The 16,092-nt window shown below is 31.3% G+C and overlaps 1 protein-coding gene across 1 annotated transcript in view; it reads left to right on the top strand.

The window, feature by feature from the left end:
- LOC111051602 (myosin-2 heavy chain) overlaps positions 1–16,092 on the top strand; it is a 61,379-nt gene that overhangs the window by 23,359 nt on the left and 21,928 nt on the right. The window contains exons 14-30 of the mRNA XM_039424152.1: positions 1,413–1,503; positions 3,287–3,408; positions 4,063–4,251; positions 4,926–5,047; positions 6,458–6,713; positions 7,528–7,635; positions 8,123–8,288; positions 8,607–8,816; positions 9,532–9,642; positions 10,245–10,405; positions 10,755–10,880; positions 11,326–11,496; positions 13,319–13,465; positions 13,981–14,094; positions 14,484–14,637; positions 15,112–15,238; positions 15,720–15,834. Coding sequence (XP_039280086.1) covers positions 1,413–1,503; positions 3,287–3,408; positions 4,063–4,251; positions 4,926–5,047; positions 6,458–6,713; positions 7,528–7,635; positions 8,123–8,288; positions 8,607–8,816; positions 9,532–9,642; positions 10,245–10,405; positions 10,755–10,880; positions 11,326–11,496; positions 13,319–13,465; positions 13,981–14,094; positions 14,484–14,637; positions 15,112–15,238; positions 15,720–15,834 — 2,490 coding nt within the window. The remainder of the gene's footprint in view (positions 1–1,412; positions 1,504–3,286; positions 3,409–4,062; positions 4,252–4,925; positions 5,048–6,457; positions 6,714–7,527; positions 7,636–8,122; positions 8,289–8,606; positions 8,817–9,531; positions 9,643–10,244; positions 10,406–10,754; positions 10,881–11,325; positions 11,497–13,318; positions 13,466–13,980; positions 14,095–14,483; positions 14,638–15,111; positions 15,239–15,719; positions 15,835–16,092) is intronic.

Here is a 16,092-nt window from a genome sequence, read left to right as displayed (position 1 = left end):
TGTAACCAGGCAAACTCAAACAAATGTGACAAGATTAACCTCTCTCGCGAACCAAGTCACCTCATCACAAACTCAAACTGAAAGACCAGTCAACGTTAAAATACAAACAAAACTCACTCCCAAATATATTTCTAATGAAACTCAAACGACTTTTTTGTCAGTTGATGCGGAAATCCAAACGAGCCAAGTTTCAGGGGATGTGGATATCAAAGAAACTCAAACAGATTGTATTTTTGGTGATAATTCAAGTCAAACTAACCTTCCCGAGAGAAAAGATGACGAGACAAATACTTATATTCTTAATGACAAGAATGCTCAAACTTTTATAGATAGGAACGTTGTGGAAAACTCTACCCAAACTGAATTCAGTTGCGATAAAGGTTGTGATGTCAGTGATACCTTGAATAGTCGGTTGAACTCTGAAGAATCTAAGAGAGAACTAGGCAATAACAACCGTAAATTTGAAGAAGAATGTTTTGATCCCTACTCCATGCTTCACGCGAAAAAAATGGGAAAATTAGGGAGACTTCTAACATACAACTTTGCAAACTCCTGGCCAAATTTGAATGTAAGCAGTTTTACCGACCACACGACTCAAACTGATTCAGTTGCTGAAGCTCAGTCGCAGTCGCGTTCCTTGTTTCCGTTCGGTATGAATTTGACGTTCGGGCCAATCGTCTCAGCTGCAGTGCAACGAATATCTCCTCTCGCAACTCTGTTTAGCCCTCTAGGTAAATCAATGTTGCTGTGCCTCTTACTGTTCAAACTAACCACTGTTCTAAATCCACTCGTAAATTTAAACATCTTGTTTTTGAGCTCAATCCCTTAGAACTTGTGTGTTGTAGTCAACATTACAAGTTGATAGAACAAATTTTGTTTGAATTCTAACGTCTGTTATTATTATGTTTGAATATGTGGGATGGGAATCCTGTTATCCGTTATTTATTCCATCAAGTTTATTTTACATAGCTCTTTTTTCTTGATTAGGAATTTACTCGAGTTACAAATTTTGAGAACCTTAATGTAAATATTTATATGACACATATGTACAGAGTTTTAATTTTTGAAATCAATCGAAGGTGATCGTTATGTTTATCCACCATTTACTTCCATGTTACATAATTCATAGTGTAATATAGCAGTTGGTGTATAATTTTTACCATGTGATCAATCATTATACGGTACCAAAATTTTCCAGAAAGATTTATTGTTGTTGGTGAAAACTAATTATCAGTACATTTATTCCATTATACATGTTATTAATAATTATATTTTTTATAAATTTGAACATGAAACAGGACGTTTAACTCGGTTTTCAATTGCTGAGTTGAGAATGAGGAATTTACAACCAATTTTTGGGCCATCTTGTAATCACCACGGTTGATTGAAAATTATAATTTTTGTGTTCCCAGGCTGAAAATCTAAGGAAGAAAGCATCTCGAGTTGAGGATGATAATGAATCGTTGGTTTTGCAGCTCAAGAAAATGGCTACGAAAGCCAGAAGTAGGTTTGCAGCTGATGTGCTATTTTGGCTAAAGCTCCTAGTATGAATTGGCGTGTCTTTCAAAGACAGTATTTTTTATGCATATTTTGCTTTCTTCCTGAGTGCTTTATTTTGAGTGACATTTTCAACTGATCGAAATTCTACAACCAGTTTTTGATTTTCAACTGAAACAGCAAAAAGGCTCTGTACCATTTTCATGACTGCACAACAATCGAATACGTGAACACTCATTGTAAAATGCTTTATGTGTTAGTAGACATTTTCAATGTGCTCTCCTGTTTTGTGTGATTACTAAGCATGTCATTTGATAACATACTGTAAATTTGTGTGAATAATATGATAAGCATGATTTAATTTCTTTATTCTTGAATAAGTTAATTACCCATAACTTGTATAAAATTGATCCAAAATCTGTGATAATAATTTCGTGTTGATGTTTATACCCATTTTTTTAGAAATAGTTATGTAACTTTTTTTTCAAATGTCAGATCAGAATTAAGTCGAATAATACATATATATATATAATACATATATCTATCTTAACTTGTGAATGATCTCTCTGGTAAAATCTTGCGTGCATTATTTTAGATTCATTTGAAATAAGAGACAATTATTATATCAGCTAATCTATCACAAAAAACACTCGAAGACGTTTCAAATTTTAATTATTTAAATTTTAGATGATTTTCAAATCATCTAATTAATGAGTTCAGGTAGTAGAGTAGACGAAGACTTATACTACGGTAAGACAAACTATAAGACTTGCAATAATTGTGAGCATGAACGATTTTCTGTCTCTTTTCGTGATCACTTTACACATTTAAATACTCTTGGATAGTTTCCCACATTTATTATGAGCCACTACAGTATTAGTATGTCAGAGATTCAGCTTATTTTTAATATAATAGACTGAGACTGTACTATATTGAATCAGGCTATTTATTCAGTGTGCAAAATAACATTTCTATGTTACTATTATGATTGTACCAAACTCACGAATACCTGAGTATTTTGTAGCAGCAGATTGTTATCTATACTAACTCAAGTTTATATGGATTTATAATATTTAAAATGCATGTCATTCTTATAATATGATAATCGTTCAATGGAATCAATATTTCTTCTTTGTAAACGGTACTTGTCTAAAATCACAGAAACATTAGAACTCAAATGTGACAAGTCTATCAATTACTCAATAAATAAAATAATTGAAATCTATATATTTTTTATTTCACTAATTTTTCAACGTTATCATTCGTTATTTATATCAAAGTGGATCAATGACCAATTGTTACTAGCATAGATAACAATAATTATACTCCAGTGCTATTGAGAAGTGGATCATACTGTAACACGTAAAGTCAAGTCCCTACTCACATTATGATTATTGCTACAATTTTAGGATTTAGCTAATTCAATTTTGTGATGCACCAATATGAGAATGAGAATGTACCTGATGTGGAATCAGTACAACATAATATAGTATGTATCATACCAAAGTGAATTCTAATATAACGTGATTAGCCTGTATTCTGACTTGAATGTATTTCTACAAGTGCAATCTTTTCAACACGGTAAGTGTGAAAAGAATTATTTTTCTCCGTCTTCAAGGTTTTTTAATAAATGTATAGATGTATATTGATGAATAAACACAATATTAAAATCTTCTAGTACTCTTTATTTTTTAAAAAACGTTAAAATTTGTTCAAAAATAGCCCATGTAAGTGAAGTGTTCTTATGTATATTGATGCTTGACATATTAAAAAAATTGAACTTTTGCAGCGCAAAGACACAGCCCCAGTAGCATACGTCTCACCCCTGAATCACCTCAGGAAAAAGATGAGGGTATCTCTGACGAGGAGGATCCTGCAGAATTGCGCCTTCTACTTGAGCTCAATGAACAGGTTTGTTCAATTTTATAAATGAATGACATCATTTTCATAAATCAACCGTTCAACCCTGACAGATTTGTTTTGGATATGACGGATTGGAGTATAGATAGATAGATAAATGCCTCTATTTATCACACTTGAAAATATTGAAAGTGTTGTGGGCAAAGTTGTGGTAATAAGAGCACCTCTTCCATTTAACCCAAGAGGGAGAGGGAGAAGAGAAGATGACCAACTTCTCAGTTATATCAATCAATATATTTAAAATTAATTGGATGGATAAGATTATGTTGTTGCCATGAAGTGCCATCTGAGAATTTGAAGAAAACGGGCATCTTTAGATGACTCTTAAAGAAGAGACGTAGTTTATCATATTGAAAGTATTCTTTTAATAAAATCCTCACATTGCTACATTTTACTACTTGTGGTAGTAAAAAACATATTTTGGATGAAGTAATGACGCTTTTTCCTGAAAAAATTGACAGAGTTTTATTAGAAGCTTGGGTAAGAGTAGTTCGCCTCATCTTCTGCCAACAGGATTGACCTTTCATCAATCCTCAGATTCACTATAGAAATTTTACATTCATAACGACACTAAAAGTATTATACAAGATTCAACCTATAAAATTCTACTTCTCATACTGGATTCTTTCTATTCTTATGTTGAAGGAAGCAGCAGTCTTGCGGAGAAAGGTGGAAGAACTGGAGGGAGAAGGAACAAGCTTGAGAAATAAAGTGAAGGATTTACAAGAAAAATTGGCTGCCAAAACTTCTCTAGCTAGTAGAAGACAACTCTCTACCTCTGACCCTAAGAAAGGCGAAAAGGGTGAGAGTGCCGTTTATGAGAAAAAAATCAAGGTAAGCTACTATGTGAACAGAGCATTGATTTCTGATTATTCGTTTACAATACTTATTGTTGCATTGTTATTCTTGATTTGAATACATAAATATTTTTTGAAATTTCTGTATATCAAATAAAAATCAAACTGATAAATCAGAAATATTAGGAATAGTTCCATCCAGTCTGTGACAATGACAGCTGTTGTTTTAGGAGTACGTTTGAGTTTCTTTTCGCGTTTTAAAATTTTCAAGTATTAATACAGTATTTCAGTTATTAGTGATGATTTAGTGAAGTATTATTATTTAATTTGGTTTTCAACTTTTCTAAATTCTAAATTCCTAGTTTATAAATATTTTGGACTCAAAATTGGACAAAAAACGTGTAGTGTAATCATAACCTATTTTTGGACAATTTCTATCTAAATTTGGGAAAGGAACAGTTTTGGGCTTTAAGCCTGTTGTTCCTTTCCCAATCATTCATAGTTGAGAATGATTGTATCTATTAATGTATAAATAAATAAATCCAATTGAGCTTAAACTGGAATCTTTTTGAGTGTATTTTAAAATATGTCTTTCTTGCGTTTTAGTTATTTTTTCTCTCTAATAAGCCTGATATGATCACCTCATGATATCCCCTGATAATCGACGGTATCTTTCTTTCAAGGACTTATTGTATTATTGTTCTTTTACAGATACTGGAAGAGGAAATGAATGAGCTGAGGAAAAAACTACTAGAAAAAGAGAGAGATTGTGAAAGACTGCATACAGAAATAACACTTGCTCAAAAGAAACCTAAAACTCTGGTGAAGAGCAAGTACGTTTCGCCTTATCAAAATATTCGTCATTTGTGTAGTTGAGAAGTTGATATTGTGGTAATTATTTATATTAAATAAAAATACTAAAAAATTTTCAAAAACCACAGACTTTATTGATAGTTAGAAACACCGGTTTCGGTCATCATTGTCAATCTCTGATAAACATCATTATCAATCGTCATTGTCAATTTCAGTTTATCAGAGATTGACAATGGTATAACAACCGAAACCGGTCTTTCTAACTATCAATAAAATCCGTGTTTTTTGTCAATTTCTTAGCCTTTTTATTCAATATTCGTCATTCGTAGAGTCATGCATTTGTATTTAACGACCAATCAGTGTGATAAATTTATACCATGTAATTTATTTTATAATTCCATAATAATTTCAAAGAATTCTTTTAATTATGGCTCTCAATAAGCATTAAAGAATACAACATGAACAGAAAAAGCATAGGTTTTCTCTTTTGTGAAACAGTAATTTACTGAAGGCGACCTTCCATATCTGAGGTAGTCTAAATAACTGAATTATGAGAAGAGAATGGTATTGAATCTTTTTAATCTAGATTCTCATCTTAATTTAACCTTCATTCAGCTATGTCTTGCTTTAAATCTTCTTATTTTTAAAAACTCACCTTTTAATTTGAGTAATATTATTCTTGGACCATTGATTAATCTCAATATATCACTAGTTTACTGATATTAGAATGCATGATATTATCACTTAAAATTAAAGTAGGCCTAGGCTACATTGTAGTATTCCGATTCAAATATTACATTAATGTACTATTTGAATCGGAATACTACAATGTAGCCTAGGCCTACTTTAATTTTAAGTGATAATATCATGCATTCTAATTACTGATCAAAGAAATAAATTTTATTTCTTTGGAAATAAATATTTCTTTTGGTTTTATTTCTAAACTTGAAGATTGAAACAGGAATCAAAACGTATAGCTTGTCAGACTATAATTTTGTTACCAGTATCATATTTTTTAGAGAAATCAGAATTCCGTAATTTGAGAATACTGTACTTTCTTAATACTCTTTATTACTGTACTCCATATTCCTAATCTCAATTCACATTTTTTATAATTTCACTAAAAAAATGTTGAATAAAATACATAAATATTGAAACTGTAGAATGTTTAAGCTTCCAAGAAAAGCTAATATCAATCGTGTTGAGGATAGCAATCGTTATGATGAATAATGCTGAGTTGCACCAACTGCTATAGAATATCCTGAATCAGCTAATCGTAGCCAAGGTTTATAAAAAGAACTTTCCAAGGACTTTGAACTCAGTATTATGCTGATCCTGGATTGAAATTGTTCTTGTAAGCCATTACACATAGTATTTGAATACTATATTGATATTATTATTCTCTTCATGAATTAATTGATTTTTTATAGATCTCTGGACGCCTCGTCGGAGGCGCTCGACCTGAAGCGGCAGCTGCAGGTGGTGGAGCAGGAGGCGAGTGTACTGCGCACGCGCACTCAGTCACTCGAGTCTGACAACGAGAAGCTGGTCGCTGAGAATAAGCGCATGCTGCTCACTCGGGGCACCAAGAAGGCATCTGCCTCTGCCTCCGACTCGTCCGCCCTGCTCCAACTCAAGGAGAAGGTCACCGCTCTCGAGAAGCAGCTGGAGGATTCGAATGCCAAGGTGAATTGCTCAAACTCAATTATTGTTCTCTATTATTGCTACATATTAAACTCTATCATTGCACTTGAGCCCTGATTTCCAATGGATTTTGATTTCTGCCAATGTGTTTTACAGAAGGTTTTTATAAGCTGTGCATTTTTATATGAATTTCTACTCTGCTGGGCAGAAAAAGAATGTCATTGATTCTTATGGGAATGGTCACACGTTTTAATTCTGTCATGTGTTTTACAGAAGAGTTTCAAAGAATTTCTGCTCTGCTGTACAAAGAAAGAATGCCATCGGTTTTATGGTAGTTTTAACACATTTTCATCCTACCAATTTGTTCTCAAAAAAGTCTCAAAAGCCATGATTTAAAAGAAACGTTTCTATAAATTTCTGCTCTGCTGGACAGAAAAAGAATACCATTATTGGTTCATATGTAAGTTTTCACACATTTTCATTCTACCAATGTGTGTACACTCCATGATAAACTATGATAGTTATAGTGTATTCTTTTCTGTCCAGCAGAGCATAAATCTGTTTGAAAGGAGGACTTTTCCAATTTTATAATTGATATGAAACTTGACATCAGTTTGACATTTTTTCAATTAAATTTGAATTTTATTAATTTAATCCTACAACCCCATTATGGAATCTATAGCATTTGATTTGACAAATTATTCATGAAATCCTACAGAAATAATTTAACTTGTTCGATAGTGATATCTATACTATCTATTCTACAATGGAACGCTTGGTACATTAATATTCGCTTAATGATTTTTTCAAATTGATTAATTTTAGTGATTTTTTTTATATTCATCATTTTTAACAGTTGAAAGAGCATGAGAACGAGCAACTAGAAATGATCAAAAAAGAAGTCAAAGATCCGGCAGTTCCTTCGTCTGCAGAACTCGATAAGATGAAGAAACTTTTGACCAAGGTAATAAATTATAAACTTTAAAATTGATTAAATAATCTATTGATGAATCGATAGCATAATTTATTTCATTGTTATGATATTGTAATACTATTTATGAAAAGTGCTACTGAAAATTATATAGTTTTTGTCTGCTTTTAAACTCATAAATATATATTTATTCGTTTATTCACAATATTCTATATACACTGATCTGAGTCATTAATCATGATATGCATCGAAGTAACCCTTATTTGTAAAGTTGAGCAAATTGTTCTCTAACCCAACTTTGTTAATATGGATTAAAGTAAATGAATTAACACTTCATGTTTCTTATTATAAATTGCAAGCACTCTCTCCCATAACATTATATTATCTCTTGTATTTGAAAGTCAACTTCGACTATCCAATGTAATGATGTGTGTACTCTATGTCTAAAATAATATCAACTTATTATTTTATGAATAATTTTCCTTAAGAACCTAATATTCAATTTGTGATTCTATTTCAGGCTGAGAATGAGAAATCTCGTTTGACTGAAACTCTCACGCGGATGAAGGAGGCTGAGTTGACAGATATTGAGAAGTTCTATCAAAAGCGTACTCCAAAAAAGCCAACTGATCTCACAACAAAACTGCAACTGAAAAGAATGGTCGAAGACTTGGAGAATGAGATTGGTTTGTATTGAATATTAATCATGAAAATATTAAATACCTATTATTTATCAACTCATCGAAGGTGACGTTTAAAAAGGAGCTTATCCCAATATTTTTGAGGTTAAAATTAGTATGATAATAAAATAAATTATATTCAATACAACCATTCTCCACTTTAAAAAAGGATCAACAGTTTCAATATAAATTTTTATTTATACTTCTGTTTATATAATGTTGGAAAATCTTTTAAAATTATTGATTTAAGGGATTATTCTGTACAAGATAGTACTCGATAATATCTTATATCACACTTCTGAAGAATGTTATCTGCATTTGCAGGTGAGGTGCTTGTCGCTCTGAAAAAGTCAACTGAGAACAATAACAAAACTCTCGCCAAAACTGAAGGTTTGGAAAGTAACAAATTAAAGACTGAAATAGAAGAGTTGAACAAGAAACTTGAAGCGGCACAAAAATGTATGAAGCAAGAGAAGGAAGTGGCCCTGAAAGAGATCGAAAAATTGAAGAAAGAAATCTCAACCCAAGAAGATGGTGAGTCGATTTGAAAAAGTACTATTTCTAACTGGCAATTAAATGAAATCGTTCTCAGTTCGATTCAAATTTTTTATCGAATCTGGAATTATAGACTTCTGAATTTGGAATTAGTAATTACGCTTCTCATATCGTTTATTCAATCATGTTAGCAATAAGTGCTGTAATCTTGAAATTTGTCCTTATCATGCAATACATGACCTCAGGAGTGGAACTATTTTTTGATTTGTGATATTTCTTGGGAATAAATCTCTTGACATTATTCTGTTCCTCAAAAGTTATATGTTTTGTGAATTGTTATTTCTTCAATTCATTGATATTTATTCAAGTATAAACTAGAATAACTAATATTTTTTCTTCTTTGACAATCATTACTGTTGAACTAGGTTATTAAGTCAATAATCACCCTTAACATTTTGAGTAGATTATGTACTTTATTATCTCACTAATATAAGATACAAATACAGTGCGAGCTATCGTGTACGAAACATCACACGTCATTGCGACCTGTTACACACAGACAGTTTAGTTTAGATGACCAACGCCCTAAGGCCGGTTTCACATTGCAATCGGTGATTTTAATCAAGTTACAATTATTATACTCAATAATTATGAAAAAACGAAATCAAATATTTGTAAATCAAGTGAAAGCAGTGGACTATGACTTTGTGAATTCAATTACTATTTTTTCCTATATCAAGTTTTTTGTTCACAGACAAGAAGAAGCTGGATAAGGAGAAAGAAAAACTCAAAAACTTGCTGGAAGAGGAGAAAAAGAAATTGAGTGCGGAGAAGCAGAATGTTGATAAAATGAAATCAGAAATAGGTAGTTCTATTTTATTTACACTTGCTCTTGAATTTGAAATATCACATTCTACCTTAACTATGTCATCTTTACATATTCTATTATAGTCTCACATAGTGTGATGAGAATTCTATTTCATATATTTTTCAGATATCTCGATAACTTATTTATTTGTACTTCAAGTTTCTTAAACTAACAATTGTTTCCGGAGGAGCAACAAGCGCTCAATTCAAATGATAAATAATAGAAAGAAGAGCATGGGTCAGTCATCCTCTTCCCACATCCGTTTGGAATAGTCGAACCAAGAAATTGCTAAGTAGAGATACAACTGTGTTGATTATCAACTAGCTTGTTTATAATTACGAATCACACAATAAATTATGCATTCTTGGCAAAATTTATGAGTATTTTTTATTATCTATTGTATTGGGAGTGTAGGCCTATGTATTGATGATTGTATTAGGAATTAATTGAAATAAAGTTTTCTATGAAAATTCAGATTAAATTACTATCACGATATCGAGATACATGAAATATAGCAAATCTCATATAATAATATTAAATTGATTGAATTTATCTAATGATGTAAGTATTCGATGAAAAATTATTTAGTTTTTGAACAGGGTCATCTAAGAGCACACAAGAAGAGAGCACCAAGTTGAAAAAGCAGGTGGACAAACTCACTGCAGAGCTGCAAGAGGAGAACAACAAAGCTAAACAACTCAACAAGCAGATTGAAGATTTTCAGAAAGCAGATCAAGATCGATCAAAACTTATCAAAGATGTAAGTTTTCATTTTTTTAATAATTAGATATTTCGTGATCTATGTGGGAACATTTTTATCCAATTTTGTTTGAAAAAGCTAAAATATTTCTGCATTCTTCTTGTTATTATTGATTTATACTAAGCATCTCTTTTCCATGTTAATTGGTTTATAAAAATAATTTTTATCATTAAAATCTTGAACATAATCATTTATCTAGTTCACAACATTGAAAATGATTGGAGACAAATGTACTTGTCTTGTTGATTCCATTATCCTCTAATAAAATGTTGTATTATTGTAGATATCAATAACTTATACTGGCAAAAGAATCACTTCCGTATTTCAAAAAAAAATTCTTTATTTTCAGATTGGTGACAAAGCCAAAAAGATAAATGAAATGGATAAAAAGATGAAAGAGCTTGAAGAAAAGTTGAAAAAATCAGAGCGACTTGTTAGCACAAAGAAAGATAAAATAACAAAGCTGGAGAAAGAGGTTGGTAAAGCATCATAATTCAACAAGTCTATCCTCTTGTCTGTACAAAAGAAAACACTCGATTTTCTATTTATCACATATTTTCAGCTAACTCAGTATGATAAAATTAAGCAAATTTAGCTAAGACACAGTAGTATGACGTCTAATCACTTTTTATTTTCAATGAGATGGGTTTTAGGACTGCATTTTAATTTCTACACAATTGAATTAGAAGATTGAACTTCTTAAATTGTCATATAAACTACAAACGACAAGACAATTAGAAATATTTGGAAAAAATGTAAAAAAGGTTTATATTGAGTTTTTACTGATTGTCAAATTTTAACCCTATAATCTTGTTCTATTCTGATCCGCAAGTACGATTATTTACATTTCTAACCCACCAACTAACAGTTTATTGTTTCTACTTAATTATTCTATAAGTATGGACTTGAATTGTATTTAGGTAGGTGAATACAAAGAGAAGATACAAGACGTCGAAGCTGGTAGCAGTGGCGAACTGAAAACATTGCAGAAAGAAAAATCTATTCTGATTGATCGAGTTACAGAACTACAAGCTGAAACCGATTATCTGTCATCACAGTTATCAGCTAAAAAGTCCGATATTCTTCGATTGGTGAGGGTTTATCGAAGCAAAATCTGTTTGGAAGAGCTGTAGAAATATACAGCATGGTGTTCCTCCACTTCATACCATTGGCCTGCTACGTTTGTCATTGTGCTTGCAATTGATCATGCTATATTTTCATGTGGGATCTTTCAGCGCTGTTTGTCCAATCGGTTTGTGATTGCGTTCGTCATGATTCAGATCAGCTTCCCAGTTATTATTTGCTTTAGTGTTTCTTACCACATTCTCACTCCCATACTAACAGCATTATAAAAGTATCATCGATTTTACCCCGTTTTACTTCCAGAATATACCGTGAGAACTTTGTTCAGGAAAGGAATATGAGTAGTGATAGTGACATGGATTTTTGTTGTATCTCTCGTAGTATCCCGTTTCTGAAACACTCTGTACTGTACTATTATTTGAACAGATACAATATGTTTTCCATTTCAAGCGCACCCTTGTTACATCGCTAACATTACATTGATACCTATCATGGTAGCAATAAGTAATTATCAGCATCGCCATGACCTGATACATAAATAACTTTTTTCTTAACTCAATACCAACTTGATACATTACTTCATAGAATGCGGCCACCATTGTGATCATGCATGATAGTCATGTCAATGTACCCATTCCCAAAAAAATTGTTAATACTATAATTAAGTACGGTAGGTGGTAAATGTAGATAGGAATATAGTGTTGACAAGAATTAATATTCTTAAGGGATCATTTCAATGCATATAGAGACTTTCATCTCTTCTAAGAGAGTGGAATTTTGACGGGGATGTGAAATTCTTTGTGTAAATTATCTCGTAATTTCGATTTTTCATTTCTCATTTTTCATCTATTAGGCTACATGGAGTTTCGCAAGTTTTTCAAATGCTTCTGCAGGAATTTCAGTTATTCCATGATAATTCTGTAAATATTTACTACTGTTATTTGAGTGCTTGCTCTTGGCATTCATTATGCCAATCCAGCTATATCGCTAGCGTTTTTATACGCTATCCAGTCATGCTTTGCTGCTTACGAATTTCCTACTCTGGGATCTATTATGAGTTTTTCAAATTCTCTTCATACACCTTGAGCGTATACAATAGGTTATTCTTGCATATCATTGAATTTTTATCAAAATTATTTATTTATGAAAAACCTGTTAAATAACTGTTTTAAAAATTCACACTAGAATTCATTCAATCTTCGAAGATCCAAAAGATGTTTCTAATTATAATGAGAAGTCCAATATCTTAATATTTTCAAGATAAGATATAATCGAGCTATAGATTTCGATGCCCATTATGCGAACCACCGTTGATAATGATTTTAATAATTATTTGTGATCGATTACCAGTACCAATTTTAAGTATTTAAATTAGAATATTATTTAAAAGTTCAAATTAACTGAGAATGTGTAAATACCTTAGTCCATTATAGTAGGCACGTAGACTAATAATGCTGACTGAAATACTCTTCTACATTTAAAAACATCCACCGCCTTTCAATTTCTTATCAATTTCAAACTTCAACGTCAAGTTTTCAATAAAACCACTTTATTGGTTCAATAATTTTAGTACATTCTATCACAGAGGAAAGATAGCATATGCTATTATAGGCATATGATACGCATTTTCTATCTTTTATCTATGGTTCTAAACAAATCTACTTTTTCATTGAAAATAGTTTTTTCTAAAGTTTTATTCAATTGTTCATTATCCATTTCGAATGTATGACTTTTGAGTAGCTTCTGTTTTACGAATTAAAGTGAAGCAGAGCGCTGTATGTGGAATAGCTGTTTAAATGATCAATATGGAATTCTGTTTTCCCCATTCAGGAGGAAAATCTCAAAGAAGAACAAGAAAAACTGACCGATCTCAACTCAAAAGCTGGAAATCAATCATCCCAAGAGCTTTCAAAATTGAAGGATGAACTGAATGCTACTAAGAAACAAGCTAAGGAGCTCAATGATACAATCAAAAAGGTAACAGTATTAAACATATTTTTTCCATTTACCAATCTGTCATTCAACAATAATAATAATATATCATAGACTGACATACATTCCTTATATATAAATCTAAAAAATATAACATCGATAAAAATTCCTATTCATGATTTTTTCACTCTTTTTGAAGATGAAAATGTTCAGAGTATTTCTACTATTCATGGATACGTACGTTATGAAGATTATACTGTTCTTACAGAGAAATGTGATTATTGAAGAGATTCCTTTATCTAGACTATTCCTAGAATATTGGTGGAGAGTTCGGAAACTCACCGTATATCCTATTAATTAATAATCATAATATATACTATATAATATATTAGTCCGAATAATGTTAGTTCTAATGAGATATCGGAACAAAGTGCTTCATGATTGAATTGTTTTTCCATCTATCAAATGATGAAATTGATGCTCATTTTATATAGGCCTAGTATCTTATAAGCTTATTTTACAAACGGATTAAAATTTTCTGTACTGTGTGTTTCTTATAGTTGGAAGCAGAAAAGAGTAAAGGCGATGAAACTAGTAAAGAGTTGAAAGATAAATATCAGAAGGAAATAACAGAATGGGAGAAGAAATCATCAGATCTAGAAATGGACCTCCAGGTATGAACTACAAGTTTCGGAAGCATCAACCTTACTCATAAAACACACTCTTTATTCAGAGAAAAAAAAACAAACAATATGAACTCATCTATAGGATATTTCTACCCTGAAACCTTGATGAATAATTTTCTAATGCTATCCTAAGGATTCTTAATATTGTGAACGAGCCTCCGGGTGCTCTGGGACTAACACCATTTCTTCTGTATTTTTTAATCATGTAAATTATGCTGTACTCATCTTAACTATAAGCTGGAGACTTGAGTTATAATAATTTGTATAGCATTGAATTAACAAGTACTCTTAAGATTTTCCTAAACAGTTTTTAAAGATAAATTAATTTAACAATTAACACGTTTCAAACTAATTAGGCCTTAAAATTAATTTTCCAGGCGGAAAGAAAAATGATTGAACGATTGAAAGCTACTCATGAGAAGGAAATCAAGAACAAAGAATCCGAATTGACGACCTTGAAATCGAAGTCAGCCTTGACTGGAAGCAAAAAATTGAATGAAGTTCGACAGGAACTTCAAGCTAAAATAGACAGTAAGAATCTACTTTGAATTTTATTATAATCTAGTACTAAATTTAAAAGATAATAGTCCATTCATCATTAAAATATTATTTAAATGAGTAATGACATTGCAATATACTAAGACCAAATCAAAAAGGCATTCATATTATTATAGGATTTGTTTAATAAAGTTCTCGAAGGCAGACATAAATTGCTTGTTTGTGACTTTGGAACAATTCTCATCAGAAAATGCATGTACCCATTGGATGTCACTTCACCGACCATGGGTTTCACCCTGCATCATACATATCATCATTCACCTTATCATCAACCCACTTATTTGGTGCGTATAACTTATATAACATCATGAAAATCAATCATGGCGTCAAACGTTCTCGCGATAAGAACAAGGAGCTAGAATAACTAGAACGAAAAATAACACAATGAAGAGATGAATTTTCAATCAACAGTTATATTTGACTTAATGAATTCTTTTAATTTTTTAGGGTTGGAGTTGGCTTTGTCATCAGAAAAGCATGAGTACGATGAGCTCACAAGTAAATACGAACAACTTGAAGAAGAGCATGTCGTTACAAAAGCTCAACTAGTTAGAGAAAGAGAAGTAATACAAGGGTAAGAATACAAATTCCAATATTTATATGTCGTTCCTCATCATACATAGAAATCCATCACTAGACTTTGTTTCTTTTTTAACAATAAAATGCTGTTATAATATATTTGTACTTATATAGAAGATTACCTTACAAAGTCCCATTTTCTTTATTCAGATAGGCTACCGGTATTCAAAAATAGAACTCATAAATTTTCTATTACATACCTATTCATATTCGATATTTTGTATGGGGCCACTATTTTAGAAGTGTATAAGGTTGATCAGTTTGGAGCTGAATCATATAATCTCTTGAATTAGATGAATTTCCGTTAGTGCATTACGAATTCTTATCACATTATATACTTTGGGACAGCTCCCTTTTTTATCCCAGTATTATACTATGGTTCAGTATTGAAAATAATTGAATTTTTAGTGTGATTATATTGGATTCCCACTACATTTTCATTTGAATATTTATATTTGATTTCTTACTTCCGACAGGCAACTTGTCAAAAGCCAACGAGAACTTTCAGAAGTCGAAGTGGAGCTCAAAACGCTCAGGGAAACTTATAACACGAAACAAGACACTTGGACCAAAGAAAAGCTTGAAATGCAAGTAAGTATTATGTTGAAAAAAGTATCTTGTATACTCATATATCAAAGTATATTGAAATGATCTTGTTTTTAACGTCTTGTTGAAGATCTTAAAATCCTAGATCAAACCATGGCTGTTCAATACAATTTTAGAGTGGCCTTCTAGAGAAAAATGCCTTTATATCACGAAAATTATTTCAATTTATTTTCAAATGTACGTATTCTAAATTTTTCATCGAATGATGATCTTCTCGATTGTTTATTGTTTTTCAATAATATT

This window comes from Nilaparvata lugens, chromosome 1, assembly GCF_014356525.2.
Source record: "Nilaparvata lugens isolate BPH chromosome 1, ASM1435652v1, whole genome shotgun sequence".
NCBI classification, from domain to species: Eukaryota; Metazoa; Arthropoda; class Insecta; order Hemiptera; family Delphacidae; genus Nilaparvata; species Nilaparvata lugens.
Note: the sequence above shows the minus strand (reverse complement) of the source record. Positions and strands in the feature narration are given on the sequence as shown.